Source organism: Leucoraja erinacea, chromosome 7, assembly GCF_028641065.1.
Source record: "Leucoraja erinacea ecotype New England chromosome 7, Leri_hhj_1, whole genome shotgun sequence".
In the NCBI taxonomy this organism is placed as follows: domain Eukaryota; kingdom Metazoa; phylum Chordata; class Chondrichthyes; order Rajiformes; family Rajidae; genus Leucoraja; species Leucoraja erinaceus.
The window spans coordinates 35,866,253-35,884,557 of record NC_073383.1 but is presented as its reverse complement, the minus strand read 5'-3'; the positions used below and the strand labels follow the sequence as shown (position 1 = coordinate 35,884,557).

General features: G+C 43.8%; 1 protein-coding gene across 4 annotated transcripts in view; it reads left to right on the top strand.

The window, feature by feature from the left end:
• The window catches only part of LOC129698887 (receptor tyrosine-protein kinase erbB-4-like), an 804,589-nt gene that overhangs the window by 718,580 nt on the left and 67,704 nt on the right, over positions 1-18,305 (top strand). For all 4 annotated transcript variants that reach the window (XM_055638279.1, XM_055638280.1, XM_055638278.1 and 1 more), the window contains 4 exons: positions 4,866-4,941; positions 5,091-5,237; positions 8,750-8,847; positions 13,751-13,921. In XM_055638279.1, coding sequence (XP_055494254.1) covers positions 4,866-4,941; positions 5,091-5,237; positions 8,750-8,847; positions 13,751-13,921 — 492 coding nt within the window. The remainder of the gene's footprint in view (positions 1-4,865; positions 4,942-5,090; positions 5,238-8,749; positions 8,848-13,750; positions 13,922-18,305) is intronic.

Genomic DNA, 18,305 nt, shown 5'->3' with positions numbered 1-18,305 from the left:
AGAAAACAGGGAATTATAGACCAGTTAACCTGACATCAGTGGTGGGGAAAATGCTGGAGTCAATTATAAAAGATGAAATAGCGGCACATTTGGATAGCAGTAAGAGGATCAGTCTGATTCAGCATGGATTTACGAAGGGGAATCATCCTTGACTAATCTTCTGGAATTTTTTGAGAATGTAACTTGGAAAATGGACAAGGGGGAGCCAGTGGATGTAGTGTACCTGGACTTTCAGAAAACCTTTGATACCGTCCCACATAGGAGATTAGTGGGCAAAATTAGAGCACATGGTTTGTGGTAGGGTACTGACATGGATGGAAAATTGGTTGGCAGACAGGAAACAAAGGGTAGGGATTAACGGGTCCCTTTCAGAATAGCAGTCAGTGACTAATGGGTACCGCAAGGCACGGTGCTGGGACCGCAGCTATTTAGAATATACATTAATGATTTAGATGAAGGGATTAAAAGTAACATTAGGAAATTTGCAGGTGACACAAAGCTAGGTGACAGTGTGAACTGAGGAGGATGCTATGAGGATGCAGGGTGACTTGGACAGGTTGGGTGAGTGGGCAGATGCATGGCAGATGCAGTTTAATGTGGATAAATATGAGGTTATCCACTTTCGTGGCAAGAACAGGAAGGCAGATTATTATCTGAATGGTGTCAAGTTAGGAAATGGGGAGGTACAACGAGATCTGGGTGCCCTTGTATATCAGTCACTGAAAGTAAGCATGCAGGTACAGCAGGCAGTGAAGAAAGCTAATGGCATGTTGGCCTTCATAACAAGAGGAGTTGAGTATAGGAGCAAATAGGTCCTTCTGCAGTTGTACGGGGCCCTTGTGAGACCACACCTGGAGTATTGTGTGCAGTTTCAGTCCACAAATTTGAGGAAGGACATTCTTGCTATTGAGGGAGTGCAGCGTAGGTTCACAAGGTTTATTCCCGGGATGGTAGAACTGTCATATGTTGAAAGAATGGGGCTTGTATGCAGTGAAATTTAGAAGGATGAGAGGGGATCTTATTGAAACATATAAAATTATTAAGGGATTGGACACGCTAGAGGCAGGAAACATGTTCCCAATGTTGGGGGAGTCCAGAACCAGGGGCCGCAGTTTAAGAATAAGGGGTAGGCCATAGAATTGAGATGAAGAAAAACATTTTCACACAAGAGAGTTGAATCTGTGTCTCAGAATGCAGTGGAGGCTGATTCTCTGGATGTTTTCAAGAGAGAGTTAGATAGGGCTCTTAAAAATAGCAGAGTCAAGGGATATGGGGAGAAGGCAGAAAAACGGGGTACTAATTGTGAATGATCAGCCATGATCACAGTGAATGTTGGTGCTTGCTCGAAGAGCCGAATGGCCTACTCCTACACCTATTATCTTTTGTCTATTGTCTATTGTCTTAAAACACGTGAGATAACTCTACCTCACTGAATCCTGCCTCCTCCTCATGCTCAGCTACCTGTATCTCCTTGAATCTGGCCTTGTATCCATGCCCCACTCACATTAACCCACTTCAGGCAGTCATGCCCACCTATCTAGAACCTAATCTCTGGAACTTGTTTTCGAAACTCTAAACCCCTCTACCTTCCGTTCCTTGAAAGGTGTTTGTCTTCGCTCAACCATTTTCTTCCTTTGTCTCAATGTCTTATTCTCTGGTAGATATCTCAGGTCTGATTATATGCTTTAGACTGCTAAGAGGATATGTGTTTGTAGAAACAGGGACGGAGAAAGGAAGAAACTGCTTACATTTTTAAAGTCGCTGTTTAAATGCAAATTGTTGTTTTCCCTCATTCATCCCAGTTACCGGAAGCACAACTTTCTTCCAGGCACTCAGACCACCCCTATAAGATTATCCCATGCAGCAATCCCTGATAATCCCTCCTTCCTTGCAATGGTTGCCAGTATCTCTGGTTTTGCATTCTTTCAAAAATAGTCATCAAGATATGTCTGATTAGACACATGTGTATTTTCACTTAATCATGAATATTTGAAGAATCTTCTAGAATATTTTCCCTTATTACTTCAGTGATCATCTCCTTAATCAATATTGATAAGGCCCTGCTTCTTTTACTTCCACCCACATGAAGAATGAATTTTCTATATCCCGCAACAATGAGTTGCCAGTCCTGCCATTCTATCAACCATGGCTGGGTTTATTTCCCATGGAGCAAAGGATGCTGAAGGGAGCTGAGTTGAGGTAGGCAAAATTATGAAGGTATAAACAGGGTAGATAGTAGGAAACACTTTGCAATAATAGAGGTGTAAAAAACTAGAGGACATAGGTTTAGAATTAACAGGACAAGGCTGAGAAGAAATGTTTGGAATATGGAGCACACTGTATGATTGGGTTTTGGAGGTAGGTGCTCCCACAACATTTAGTTTAGTTTAGAGATGCAGCGCTGAAACAGGCCCTTCGACCCACTGAGACTGCACCGACCAGCGATCCCCGCACATTAACACTACTTACCTAAGGACAATTTTATAGTTACACCAAGCCAATTAACCTACAAACCTGTACATTTTTGGAGTGTGGGAGAAAACCAAAAATGTCTGAGAAACCCCACACAGGTCACGGGGAGAATGTACAAACAGTACAGACAGCACCCATAGTGAGGATCTAAACAGGGTCTCTGATGCTGTAAGGCAGTAGCTCTACTGCTGCGCCACCATGCCACCCTTTTAAGAAATTTAAGAAATATCTGGGGGAGCACTTGAATTCTCAAGACATAGAAGGCTAAGGACCAAGTGTTAATTAATGGGGCAAGTGTAGCTAGGTAACTGATTGTTAGCATGGACAATCACATGGACATGGGCTGGAGGGCCTGTGTTTGTGTTGTGTGAACATATGACTACAATTGTTTACTATTTCATAACCAATAAGTCATACTTTCCAATGTTTTGGGCTATTGTGCCACTTCAGCTACAGATAGCAGTTATGAAGTCCTTAAGATTTACTCTTGTAGATTATCTCAGCTGAGATGACAGCTGTGATACAGTCCCTGGCATCCATTATTCTTTAAAGGAAAGATCACATTTAAATTTACTGTCATTTCTGGAGGAAGCATTATGTGTTGAAGCGTATGTAATATATAATTATGTGCCTGTGTGTGTATATCAATCATTTTCAGCAGAGAAATGAATCAAAACGTTTGTGCCAACTTTATTCTTTGGTCGTTCTCTCCAGGCGGTCCTACAACTGATTGGAGAAATGATTCAGAACTTATGGGCAAAGATGCAGCTAGTGATTACATGCAGTATTTGAAGCAGCTTTGTGATACCTTGCTAGACTACCGAACAAAATGCCATTTGTGTCACTGAAATCACTGCTGCCAATGCCATTGTAATATTCTGCCTCTTTACCAACAATATAATTAAGATCAGAGCTTTTCGCATATTTTGTCAACTGAGGTAAATGTAAAAATTCATAGGGAGTTTTGAGCAAACCTTTTCATCGATGCAAGACGAGACATTAAATAAACATATGAAGGAGAAAGTGATGGAGGGGATAATGGGTAGGATGGAGCTGAAATAGCATAGGAGGAGGTTGAATGAGTGGACAAGCTACAGCATGGACCGGCTAGATTGAATGATGTCGCTATGCCATATATAGTAGATAGCTTAAATGTTGTACTCCGACTCAGCTACTCATAATATGCCTTGACTCCCACTTGACTTCCCACAGCTAATTAAAATAAACATGGATATCTACGAGTGTGGAGGCAATGACAGGAAGGCTGCAATGTGATGTGGACAACCCGTCCACATATCATTGAATGCGAACATTATCCCTGTTTTAGTTTCAGTTTGCATGTAAATCTTCCTGCGTTCCTGAGCCCCCACCCTCTTCCCACCCAGTGACATGCCGATTGATGGTGGGAAGAATAAGAAAAAGCAACTGGATGAGTTCTTCTCTGGACTGCTCTTCCACCACAGAGACACTGCTGTGTCTATAGCAAGCATCAGTGCTTCCCTCAGCACCTCACGAAGTGCCAGTCGACCGCATTTATTTTTGAACATCTTATACTGGAAGTCCAACAGGTTTAGGCAAGTGTGCCTCCCACCTAGTTGATGATCTTCTAGCTACACTTTTGTTTGTCTCTATATGCGTGCCTGCCGGCTCAGGGAACAGTCCATGAATCGCAGGGCACTCTCAGGATGAACCCCAGCAATGAGCACTGTTCCCATCTCCAGACCGTCTAAGCAAATGTGCAGCCACCTCAGTGCTTATTGGGATTAAGGCAGCAACTGTGCATGAAGGATCTGATAAGGGAGTCCTCTCTTACCACCAGCCAAATAAAGTCTTAGTGCTTGCTTGAGAGTTCTGGTGATTCAAGGTGTTCTTGCTTATTTATCAAACGTATATTTTATTTCAGATAGAATACATATAGGAAATGCACTGCAATCAGTACATGTCTTTCTTTGCATTTGTTATGCCCTCAAACCAATACTTTCTATTTACAATACCACACATTTATTTTAAAGAATTATATTTATTTTTAAACAATATATCCATGAAGCGCTTGAGAGACTGTTACATTTCTACCCAGGACAGATAGTACGGCAAGGTCTAATGATATGGCAGCATTGCCAGGCCCATCCTTCCCATCACTGGGGACAGGTAGAACCTGCACGTGTTGTGACACTTGGTGTTTGCCCATTTACGTTTGATACACAGTTTGATGCAGCCACAAGTCCAATCTCCACAATGAGGTAAAGGTGAATTGAACAGTTCCCTAGCTAATGAAGGACTGTTCAGAAGCCTGATAATAATGGGCAAGAAGCTGTTCCAGGAATGGACAGTGTCTCTATTATTTATAATAACACATGAGCATTCGGATAATATTTTTCCCCATGTCCTTACAGATGCCGATTAAATGGATGGCCTTGGAGTGTATTCACTACCGGAAGTTTACCCATCAAAGTGACGTGTGGAGCTATGGTATGTTCCGCTGCGCACATGAAGTAGGAATTGGCATGAAACACTGCATCGTTTATCCAATGTTCAGATTTGCATTCACTCCCCTGCAGATGTTCAATATTTCAGATATAGGGAAGATACTGAATGGATTTTGCTTTTATTTCCAACAGGTGTCACTATCTGGGAGTTGATGACGTTTGGTGGGAAACCATATGATGGAATCCCAGCCCGTGAAATACCGGATATACTGGAGAAAGGAGAACGCCTTTCCCAGCCTCCAATCTGCACCATTGATGTCTATATGGTGATGGTCAAATGTAAGCAGCCCTCATTACTACAGCATGGTTCCTTAAAACATGTTCAAATACACAGTCGGGCTGCGGCTGAATAGAGTAGAAGACAAAGACTACAGTTGAAGTGCAAAGTCTCCCAAAGATTGAAGTGTCTCTGGCTCTGTGGGAGGTTAAAGCTGTCGCTGGTCACAGGGGGATTTTGTCTTAAGAATTGACTCCTCCACTTTTCTAATCCAGATCTGCAGACTGTGTGTGCGGTAACAAAAGTACCATTTTTACGTTTCTCCAACAACCCCACACTATTCTGGCACAAGATTGATAGCTTGTTTTACAACAACCTCACAACATAACACTCACTTCCACCCTCTAACTGTGTGTAAATATTCACAGTAATTTTCTCTCGTTAGCTCATTCTTCTGTTGATCCTTGCTTTAAAGAGGCATTTCTTTGTCTTCAAACTTCTAATCAACTAATTATTTTCCTAAACCTCTTCCTATCTTTCATCCGCTGAAGAAAATAACATTCATTTATTTTACAATCTTCTTCCAGAAATAATTTCTCTTACTTCTTACTGTTCTCTCCCCACCCATTATCTTCCTGGATGTCACTTTTCCAATGATAATGCTTCTTGGACTTTGCCTTCCATCACAGTGAGGAGGAGATTCACTGTGATGGGTGTTTGTGTAAATTGTGTTGTATCTTGGTTCTTTTCTTGTTGTATGACTGCAGAAACCAAATTTTGTTTGAACTTCATGTGAGGTTCAAATGACAATAAATGGTATTGTATTGTATTGTATTATGGGGCGAAGGCAGAACAGGGTTGAGAGGAAAAGATAGATCAGCCATATTGAATGGCAGAGTAGACTCGATGGGCCAAATGGCCATATTCTGCTCCTAAAACATATGAACATGAATTTATGAACTACCACTTTCTGTAACCCTGCCGCCATCCAGAATTGTTAAGACAATGTCCCAACAAGCACAGTCCCACTCTCCTTCACTTCTGTATCTCGTTCCCAACTAAAGCACTTAAATTCCTCATCCTTGCCTCCAAACCACCTTGTCAGGAATATTGAAGCCACTTGTCACATTGGGGCAGAGTATGCTCAGGTGGTCAGTCTCGCAAAGCAAACTAACATTCAACAGTTTAACCACCATGGGCCAGAAACAAGAAACAAAATGCAAGGAAATTAAAAGCTATAAATGGTGAGTGAATGTGAATTGTTAAAATTCTGATCATGGGGCTACATTATTCTTAAAAACCCTGCTCTTTATTCTGCACAGTTCTAATTTTATTGAAGTTTATTGTAGCTTTTGCCATCTCCTTTTTGCTACTTGCCCTTTACTTCCTGATATGAAGAATGCATTTTAATGCCTTTCCTTCAGTGTGATGTACTTGCACACTTCATATTCATGTCAGCACTCAGGCAAAATATTATAATTTAAATTATCTCTTTTATAATTGAAAGCTCTATTCTGCCCTGCAGTCTCTGCAAAATTATTTATTTTCACGAACCAGCAAAGGAGCTGCCTACTTGACTAATGTCCTGCTCTTCCCAAGCTGAGCTCCAGATATTGCAGATTCATCTCAAAAGATGATGAATAAAAGATAGCAGTGTCTGTAAAAGCACTGATGACACACCATACTCACACGCACTGGTCACAACCCTGCCTCACACGTGCTACGATCTGTATAGACCACAGCCAGCACTTACACATACCGCACTCACACATTAACCACAGTCTGCACGCCTTATGGTGCTTTATTTCATTGTACAGTACACATGCAACAATAAAACACCATAATGCATACTCACACACACCAAGATCTCTGCTCACACATTGTCCACAGCCTGTACTTACATGGTACCCGGAAGTGACGCCAACAGACAAGAAGCCGAAGCAAGGAAGTCGAAGCCAATGGAAACGAGGCCGAAACACCAATAAACCGAAAGAGTCGAAGATGATCCAGTCTCCCTTCTCTCTCTCCCCTTCTCTCCCTCTTCTCTCTCTCCTCCGTCTGCACTTGCGGGAGCGTTCCACAGTCACTGACCGAGATGCACCGCCATCGGACCCCAACCCCCACACCAGGGTGATTCAACCCCCCCCCTCTCTCCCCATTCCCTCCCCCCCCCCCCCCCCCCCTTCCCTTCTCTCTCTCCCTCTCTCTCTCCCCTTCTCTCTCCCTTCTCTCTCTCCTCCGTCTCCACCCGCGGGAGCGTCCCTCAGTCACTGACCACGATGCACCGCCATCGGACCCCAACCCCCACACCAGGGTGATTCAACCCCCCCCTCTCCCCCATCCCTCCCTCTCCCTCCCCCCTCTCCTTCTCTCTCTCCCTCTCTCCCCTTCTCTCCCCCTTCTCTCTCTCCTCCGTCTCCACCCGCGGGAGCGTCCCACAAACACTGACCGCAATGCACCGCCATCGGACCCCAACCCCCACACCAGGGTGATTCCCACGCACAAAACAGGCAGCATCTCTGGAGAGAAGGAATAGGTGGTTTTGGGTCAAGATGGAGGAGAGCGAGAAGGGGGAGAGAGAGATGGGAGAGAGAAGGGGGAGAGAGAGAAGGAGGAGAGAGAGAAGGGAGGGAGAAATAAGGGAGAGAGAGTGGGGGGGGGAGAGGAGGGGAAGAGAGAGGAGAGAGAGAGGAGGAGCGAGAGAAGAGGGGAGAGAGGGGAGGGGAGAGAGATGAGGAGAGAGAAGGTAGAGATAGAAGGGAGAGGGAGAAAGAGTGGGAGAGAGAGAAGAGGGGAGAGAGAAGGGGGAGACGGGAGCGTGGGTTTCGTTTTCCCACACAAGCCATAGGTGACTGGGCAATCTGAACCCAAGCACCAAGTTGAAAGCAGCCGAAGGTGTGCATTCCTTGGGACAGCCCCCACTCTCCCACGGCCACCCTCCGTGGGCTGTGGGTCGGGTGGAGCGGAGGTTTGGGACAATGTTCATGCCTTCGCAGTGATGTGATGGAGGCGGGAGTCTGGACCAATCGCTGACAAGTCCCACCCCCCGGCAACATCATGTCCGTTATTGGACATTTCTGTTGAGCTTGTAGCTTGTTGAGCTTGTTTGTCTTGTAGGCGGCGCCGCCTTTCGGGTAGGTGGTGTTTCAACAGAGCAGCCATTTGGTAAGTTTGCTTTTAGGCGTCCCATCCGTTAGTAGGTGTTTCGTCTTCGGACTCTTTCGGTTTATTGGCGTTTCGGCCTCGTTTCCATTTGGCTCTTTGGCTTCGACTTCTTTGCTTCAGCCTCTCGTCCGTCGGCGCCACGCCCGCACACGACTTACATACTGTCCACGGCATGAACTAACACACTGTCAACAGCCTGTACTCACACACATACCACAGCCTGTCTACATACTGTGCATGGCCTGTGCTTGCACACCAACACTGCCAGTACTCACATATTGAACTTACTGTTTTCTGAGTTTCCGTGATTTATCCTGTGAGATTCTCCCTGTTTTCTGATGTTCTGTGGACTACCGTGCATGATTCCCCCTGTTTTCTGAGCCTCTGTTTTCCTTGCTCTTCTCCCCAGGCTGGATGATTGATGCCGACAGCAGGCCCAAGTTCAAGGAGCTGGCAGCGGAATTTTCTAGAATGGCTCGAGATCCACAGAGGTACTTGGTAATTCAGGTCAGTCCAGTTTGATTTCAGTTTTCTCGGTTGGAATTATCATATCATTAAAAATTGAAAACAAAAATTCCTGCACTGGTGACTGTCACTTGCGTTTTGAGGCTTGTCAGCTTACAGAGCCAGCACTATAATGCATCACACCAGCCCCACATACACATCGGGTTGGAAGCACAGGATAATTCACTGGGGCCAAGACAGGACGGAGTCAGTCTTCTTAATCTTCCCTTTCCAAATAAGTGGCTGGTGTTGAAATCTGGGTCGCAGTGCCTGAGTGAGTGATGGTGACAAAGGGTCTCACAGCATTTAAAAATTATTCAGATGAGCAACACAGTCACCAAAGTGTGGAAGTGTGGATGGGTGTTTGATGAAGGGTCTTGATCCCAATCATTAACTGTCCATTTCACTTTATAGATGCTGTCAGAATTGCTGGGCTCCTCCAGCAGATAGTTTGGTGCTCCATGGGGAACAGGCTCCTTTTACCCTGTTACTTTGCATTGTCCCACCTCTTTCTATCATCTCGACCTCCTTCCTAAACGTGGAACTGGACTGGAGGCATCAGTCTGAAAAAGGCTCTTGATCCGAAACATCACCCATTCCTTCTCTCCAGAGATGCTGCCTGTCCCGCTGAGTTACGCAAGCATTTTGTGTTTACCTTGGAACTGGACTGAATCTACCTCAGCTATTTTAACCAGTTTCTTATTTTGTCCCCCATTACTGTGATGATGGGTATGTTTGTGAGAAAAGGAATGTTATAGATTATGGCTTAAATATATCTTAACATCAATTCTCCATCCATGGCTTCCCCTTGTCTCCACAAGTTTCCTCTCGCATGTACCACCGGAAGCAAATCACCGCAACCTCAGAGTTTTATACACAACATTCAATTTTAATTTAGCTTTAACATTATATTTCTAAATATTGATGAACAGTAACTTGATAAAATGCATTCAGTGCAGCTGAAGATGAGTTTATTGCAAAAACTGATCTGCATTTTTAATCGAAGTTGACTGAAAAGATGTTCAGAGCTGTTTGGTAGTTATATGACAGCAAATTTCGATAATGAATGAGGAAAAAAAAATTACAGACAAAGAAAGCCACAAAGTGCTGGAGGAAGTCAGCAGGCCAGGCAGCATCCCTGGAGAAAACGGATCGGTGACGGTTTATGTCTGGACCCTTCTTCAGACTGATTGTGGAGGGGTGGGGGAAGAAAGCTGGAAAAGTGGAGAGGCAGGACAAAGCATGGCAGCAAACAGGTGAAGACAGGTGATGGGGGGGGGGGGGGGGGGGGGGTAAACAGGCAGATGGACAAAGGCTAGGGATTTTTAAAAACAGGTGTGAGACAAAAAGATCGGAGAGTTACTAGATCTGAAGCTAGAAAAGGAACGTAGATAGAGGGGGGGGGGAGAAAATAGGGCTGAGTCGAGCTGGGGCACAGGCAGAGGTGGTGGAGAAAGGGGGTTTGGGGAAAAAAAAGGGGAGGGGGGAGGTGTTAGTTAAAGATCACCTAAAATTGGAGAGTTCAATGTTCAAGCCATTGAGTTTTAAACTGCCCAAGCAGAATATGAGGTGCTGTTTCTCCAGTTTGCGTGTTGCCGCACTCTGGGATTGAAGGAGGCCGAGGACAAAAAGGGTCAGTATGGGCATGGGTAGAGGAGTTAAAATAGTTCGTAACCAGGAGATCTAGTGTGCCTTGGCAGACCAAGCACAAGTGTTTGCAAAACGACCGTCAAGTCTACGCTTGGTCTCGCCAATGTGCAGGAGACCACATTGGTAAGACCAGATGCAGTAGATGAGGTTAGGGGTGGTGCACGTGTGCCTGATGTAACTGGTTGGGTTCCTGGATGAAGGCAAGGGAGAAGATATAGGGACAGGTATTACTTCTCCTGCGGTTGCAGATGAAAGTACTTGGGGAGGCAGTGGTTTGGATGAGAAGAGATGAGTGAACCAAGGAGTTACAGAAGGAGCAGTCTCTGTGGAAGGCAGAAAGTGGAGATGGGAAGATGTGACTGCTGGTGGAATCACACTGGAGGATGAGGTGTTGGATATGGAGGCTGGTGGGGTACTAGGGAGGACTAAGGTGAGGACTAGGTGAGGACTAGGGAAATTCTATTCTTGTTCCATCTCGGGGGAGGGGTTATGAGAGCAGACTACGGGACAGAAGAGTTGTGGGTGAGTGATCCATCTATGACACCAAGGGGGAAACCATATTCACTGAAGCGGACATCTCGGATGTCCGAGAACAGAAAGCCTCTTCTTCTTCTGAAATTTGAAGGCTAATAAGTGTATTGGTAGAAAGTCCCATTCATGATCAGCTCAACCGGGCAGTGTTGAGGAGCATTAATGGTGGGTGCGGTGTGACTGGGAGGTGGTGGCTCCAGGCACAGCTTTAAAACCAGCAGTAAAGATCCTGTTCTTGTTTTTAAAATTCTGCCGCTGTTCACTGTGCTGACCCAACTCCAGGCTAACTGATGCAAAGAGACACAAGGTTCCTATAGCATGGTGTCCTTAGGCAAGTAGCATCTTTGAATGGGATGTGCATCCATTCCATACACCAGAAATGCCAGTCACCCAGCTGAGTTCATCACCAGCGAGAGATCCTGCAAGCCACATTGTTTAAGAATCTGTGAGTTACATTGAGAAACATGCTTTTGGTTTCTTTAACTCAATGTAAAACTCTGCATCGGACAACTGACCAGTGGTTTTCACTCTGCCTTAAGATATTGTCCTTGTTCCCGTCGTAATCCAAAGTATCTATTCTGACAGAAATTGTGAGATTCCTTGATCGACAATAGCCCATCACCACCAACAAGTTGACTACCTCATTACTGCTCTGTAGTCCTTCAGCACAAGTATTTTCTGCCTTCAATTATGTAGATATACACCAGACACAGTATGCGATTCAAGTTCATCTTTTTTTTAAATTTTTTATTTTTTATTTATTTTTATTTATTTTTTTATTAGAAGTACAATAAATTACAGTAATACGCATCTCATATATCTTATTACATTTGTTGTACCACTTCGTTTTTCGAGCTTTAAAAAAGGTAGAAATAAAAGAAGTAAGGAAAGTGAGCAAGAGTCGTGAAGGTGCAGGAAAGTGTTGGGAAAAGAAATCCCCTTAGTTCATCTTTAATCAGCACTGAGACTTTAACAGCATAAAGGATGGTTGGTTGTCAGTACATCCTAGCTGCTCGAACTGAACCGTGCCAGAAGCAAGTGTTAGTATAAGTGTTACAGTGGGGTGGAGTTAGTGATGCTGGCTTGTGTGTGATTGGTTGAAATGCATCATCAATCTACATCCTTCCCCCTAAAGACTAAGTGTAGAAGGGCGCCCATATGTCGATCAACCCGCTGAAAGAATTCCCTGATCTGTTCGATAACAAACTAGGCAAGCTGCCTGTGACCTACAAGATTATTACTGACCCCGTTGTGACACCCGTCATCCGACCCCCACACTGGTTGTCATTGGCGATGACTGACAGGGTTCATTCCGAGCTGAAGGACTTGGACTCCATAGGCGTAATTGAAGCAGTCAGCGACCCCACCGACTGGGTCTCAACTATGATTGTCACAGTCAAGAAGGGAAAAAATGAAATCCGTCTGTGCATCAACCCGAAAGATCTGAACACTACCATTAAGCGGCCCCACCATCCCACTTCTGACACCATGTAGATATACACCAGACACAGTATGTGATTCAAGTTCTTCTTTAATCAGCACTGAGACTTTAACAGCATAAAGGATGGTTGGTTGTCAGTACACCCTAGCTGCTCGAACTGAACCATGCCAGAAGCAAGTGTTAGTATAAGTGTTACAGTGGGGTGGAGTTAGTGATGCTGGCTTGTGTGTGATTGGTTGACATGCATCATCAATCTACAAATTACAATAACAATGCTGACTGAACTGATGGAAAGCCACATGTTTTCAGATTGGGTGAGGTACAATAGTTAAATGCTATGTCCTTCTCATCCACAACATGAGCCAGAGTAATCACGCCCTGAGAATGCCTCAAATGCCATAAAGTTTAGTTCACCTGAAAGTGGCACTCGTCCATCATGAAGTAATCCAAAGGAAATAAATATGGCTCCTTGTATATGCAGAAGAGTCATACTCAAGGATGGTCTCCTGAAAGAGGACCATCCCTGGCCAACCTCTCAGTTGGCTGATGAAATCCAGGGTCTCTCCAGGAAAGACTTGTAGACCCTGCCACGCAGAACTGCTTGGAAACCAGGATAAGCTCCACACCCAGGCTCAGGAGCTGTCAAGGATGATGGGTACTTGATTGTTTGCTGAAGTCTTCGAATCAACAAGCATTCAAAAACTCTATGTTTTAGCAATTAAGAGTACTCAATAAAGTTTAAATTATCTAAAGAAATGAAAAATGTTTGAAAACCACTAGGAACAATTAAAATAATTAGCAATAATTTAACAGGTGAGAAAATTGATCACGTACTCAGCCTTCTCCCTTCAACAGGTTTGCACATTTGGAATTAATGGGACACTAGATCTGTGCCATGTGAGCCTGGTGAGGGATCAGCACACGCATTTCCCATCCCAGGGGCTGTAGACATCTCCACTCCCTCTAGAACCACCATGAAACCAGTAGTAGCACACAATTGCCCCATCAAGATCCTGCTAATCACAGGTACCCCCACGGTTTCAGTGCAGGTGGTGTAATTAAAATTGTGGTTTCGTATCCTGCCCATCACTGATGCAGCAGCCCAGCTACCAACAGAGCCTGCTCACTTGCATCAGTCCTGATGCACATTATTGTCCCGAACTATCAACAAAGCCTTTCCCACACCCCCTGCCCCACAAATGCCGAGTTCCTCAAGAATTTTTTATTTGCTCCTCTATTCATGTCTGGCTTTCTAGAGTAAGTAGGTGTTCCTTGGTGTTACAGGGAGATGACCGTATGAAGCTGCCCAGCCCAAATGACAGCAAGTTTTTCCAAAGTTTACTGGATGAAGAGGAGCTGGAGGACATGATGGATGCTGAGGAGTATCTAGTCCCACAGGCCTTCAACATCCCCCCTCCCATCTACAGCTCGAGACAGAGGATTGATTCTAACCGGGTAAGTCTATTGAATCTTGGTATCAGGAGATAACACGTTGTATGTCAGTCTTACTGTTCCCTTTGCCTCTGCCTTTGCTTTTATCTTATTGACAGTGAGGAAGATCTTTCTGAGTTTCCATGAATTCCTATGCACTGGCATATACTTCCGAATAACAAAAGGTAAAACTCTTGTGCCAGCAAAATTCAATTTGACATGTTTTTTAAGCTGGCATCACTGTTGGTTTCAATGTTACATACACAGGTGTTCAAAGCGTTCTTTGTCTAGTTTGAGCCATCTCCAACTGATGTTAATGTTTAATTCAGTTGATTTTATTCCAAACTCCTGTCTGTATCCCTTGCTAGAGGCATTGTATTCAGTACATAAGGTCCCTGAGCTCTCGTGACCATACAGTCAAGGCCAGGCAACAATCCAATATTAAGAAGCGAATAATATTAATGTTATGTTTTACACTGACAACACTGAGGAATGAACAACTGGATCATGTGTTGTCGTATTCCTCAGATGCTTTATCAGATGAGGGAATATTTGAAAGGCTTATACTGGTATGGCTGAAACGTTTCCTTGATATTCCTTCACACAGCATGGATTGGGAAATATAACCACAGGCATTTGTTGTTAACAGAAATACCTTGCAATGGCTTAGTGTAGACCATTCAAAACTTGATGTAGCCGAGCACTCACACAACATCACATTGGGTCCAGTTGCTGACACTTCCCAATCCTTGTCAGAACCGGGGAGAACCTAAAATTATTTGCTTCTTAATATTGGATTGTTGGCTGGCCTTGACTGTATGGTCACGAGAGCTCAGGCACCTTTTGTACTGAATACAATGCCCCTAGCAAGGGATGCAGGCGGGAGTTTGGAATAAAATCAAATGAATTAAACATTAACATCAGTTGGAGATGGCTCAAACTAGACATCATTCAACAGGGATGCGTTTTTACAATAGACAAATTTAAAAGGTCTACCCAACCTCTTTGCATAAGAAAGATTAGAATGCAAACAAAAGTTTGAACAAAATTTTGTTCCCTGCAGTCATAACAGCAAAAAAAACAACAACAAAAACAATTAACACAGTTTCACACAAACATCCATCACAGTGAATCTCCAAATACTTCCTCACTGTGATGGAAGGCAAAAGTCAAAAACAGGAGCAGGATTTGTTCATTTGGTCCCTTATGCCTGCTTGCCGTTGCGTATGATCATGGCCAGTCTTTTACTTCAATTGCATTTTCTTCCACTGATCTCTTATCTCTTCATCCTCTTATCATATAAAGATCCATTGGACTCATGTCTGGAAAACACTCAGCATTGCTCTTCCCCGGTGTAGAAGATTTTCTAAACTTCACACCCTCTGGATGAGAAGAAATGTCTTCTTATTTTAATGTTGAATGACTGATTCTTTATCTTAAGACTGTGACCCATCTTTCTGGACATCCCAACCCAGAGAGTTATCATTCCTCCACCTACTCTGCCAAGACCAGTAAGAATGTTATAAGTTTCAATGTGATCACCTCTCTTCTTCTCAACTCAGGAGAGTATAGACCTAGTGTGTTAATTAGTCCTCATATAAAAACACTTTCAACAATCAACAGATTAACGTTAGTTACATTCCCTCCATTGTAATTATATCCTGCCTTCGGAATGGAGAATCTCACGTGGCTCTGCCATCACCAATATCACCAATATTCTCCATTCTTCTCAAATCCTCTTGCAATGAGGGCTATAGTTCACCTTAGTGCTTGCTATACCAGCATGTTAGCTTCCAATGATTCAGCTATAGGACTTTGGTTAGGAGCATTGCATGCAGTTCTGGTTGCCCATTACAGAAAATATGTGGAAGCTTTGGAGAGGGTGTAGAGGAGGTTTACCAGAGTGATCCTGGATTAAAGGGTTTCAGCTACCAGGAGAGGTTAGCTAGATTTGGATTGTTTCCTCTGGCTCGTCGGAGGTTGAGGAGACACTTAATAGAAGTATATTAAATTATGAAAGGCATAGAGAGGGTAGAATAATCAGAACATTTTACCCAGGGTGTAAATGTCCATTACTAGGGAGAATAACTTTAAGGTGAGAGGGGGAAAGTTCAATCGAGATGTGCAGGGCAAGTTTTTTTTACACAGAGGGTGTGGAGCACCTTTCATGATTTCAAGGCATCTCATTACAACTAATCAAAATGTTTGAAATTGCAGTAACAATTGCCACATATGAAATTCAACAGTTAATTTGCCTCCTGGAGGTGAGGAGGTGGTCTGTTTTATTGACATTGCTGGTTGAGAAATAAATACCAGCAAGGTCTCCAGGGAGAAATCTACCCTTTTGCTTCAGGAGCAAGCCAAATTACTTTTGGTTACTTCTCCCTGATGTGTGAGACCACACCACCGATTACTCTTCCAACATTCCCTCTGACGTCCGGTGAATCAGATGTATTGGTTGTGCATTGAACTGTTTGAAATTAAGCCTGACTACAGCTGTCTCAGCCAGAGCTGAGGTGGTCAGATGCTACAGTAACATCCAGCACTGAAAGGGTTAGTCTTTACTCTGCAACCGAAAGTAGGTGAAATAAAGAATAAATAAAAATAAAACCCTGCAGTAAATTACTATCAGAGTGGTTCAGCCAAGAATGGTGGGAAGACCCTATTATCATTAGTTCTCTATTCAAACGGCACTGTCTCAAAGTACACAGGCGTTTCGTTTCCCAGTTGTAGGAGAATGCATCTTTACAATAGGCAATTTAGTACAAGCCTCAATCCCGACTGTTGCAACTCAGTCGCTAGTGGTTCCCTTTCAACAGCTTCAGCAGACGCTTATGGATGTAGATCAATGGGCTTGATTGTCGGACTACTAGTGAAAGAGTAACCGCATAAGAGATGCCAATTAACCCCTGTGATGATAGTGTAGGTAACGGACTTCACAATCACAATCACAGTCTTATATAAAAATCTCGCCTCTCCTGCTAAAGCATTTACTTAACATACTTCTCTTTTTGGCACTCCAGATTAGAGTTTTGATGCTGGCACTTAATGGTTGAGAGAAAAGCTTATTGAAAAGTTGTGCACAAGGTGACAAACATTGGAGATAGACACAAAATGCCGGAGTAACTCAGCGGGACAGGTAGCATCTCTGGATAGAAGGAATGGGTGACGTTTGGGCTGTTTCAAACTATTCATGATGGCACGTTAGTCTCTGCTGAATTGCACTTTGCAGTTCTGTCAACACACCTTCTGATCAACAAGCTCAGTATTAATATTATGGATAGAATTCCTGAAGGATTCTCCGAGTTCTCCATCCACAGGATGGCAGTGGTGAAATTAGTGTGTGGCCAGGATCTCTGATGAGGCTGGCTGCCTTTTTGAGGCAGCAACTCCGATAAATCCCTTTGATGGTGGGGAGTTCAGAGCCGGTGATGGACCGGGCAGGGTTCACAACTTTTTGCAGTCTTTTTCACTCCTGGACGTTCAAGGTGCTGAACCAGGCCATGATGCAACCAGTTAATATGTTCTCTACTGTACATCCGTAGAAGTTCAAGAGAATCCTCTTTGACATACATAGGAAGTAGAGGCGTCGATGTACTTTCTTTATATTTGCATCAGTGTGCTGGGTCCAGGAAAGATCTTCGGAAATATGCATGCCCAGGAATTTGAAGTTTTTGACTCTCCATATATTCATTCTCAAAAGTCAAGAGTTAAGAGTGTTTTATTGTCCTATGTCCCAGATAGAACAATAAACATATAAACAGGATTGTGGTTCTCATCCTTCCTCTTCCAAAGTCCACAATCAGTTCATTGGTTTTACTGATATTGAGACCCAGGTTGGTGTGCTGGCACCTTTTGGTCAATTGGTCGATCTCACTTCTCTACTCTGACTTATCGTCATATGTAATTCGTCCAACAACTATGTCCGGCTACACAGTCATGAATATAGAATGAGTAGAGCAAGGGGCTGAGCACGCAGTCATGAGATGCTCCTGTACTGATTGTTAATGAGGAAGAACTATTTTTGCCAATTCAAACAAACTGTGGGCTGCGGATGAGGAAGTCGAGGATCCAGTTGCAGAGGGATGCGCAGAGACCCAGTTCCGTGAGCTTGGGAACCAGCTTTTTTTTTGTATCAAAAATAATGTATATAATTACGATCACGATACAAAACAAAACCATGATAACACACCCACCACCAGAGTACAAAATCACCAAATTATCGAGAAACTAAATTTCCAAACAACTAATTTACAATCCTTACAAATGCACTAAATAACTACTATACAACTATGTCCCTCTCCAACAGCACCTGGGCGCAAATGTAACCCCCGAAAAGGGGCCAACACCTGGCTTGGGCAAAGCCCTCTTCTGTCTGGCACCGTGACTCGCCGATGGCCAGCTAGGC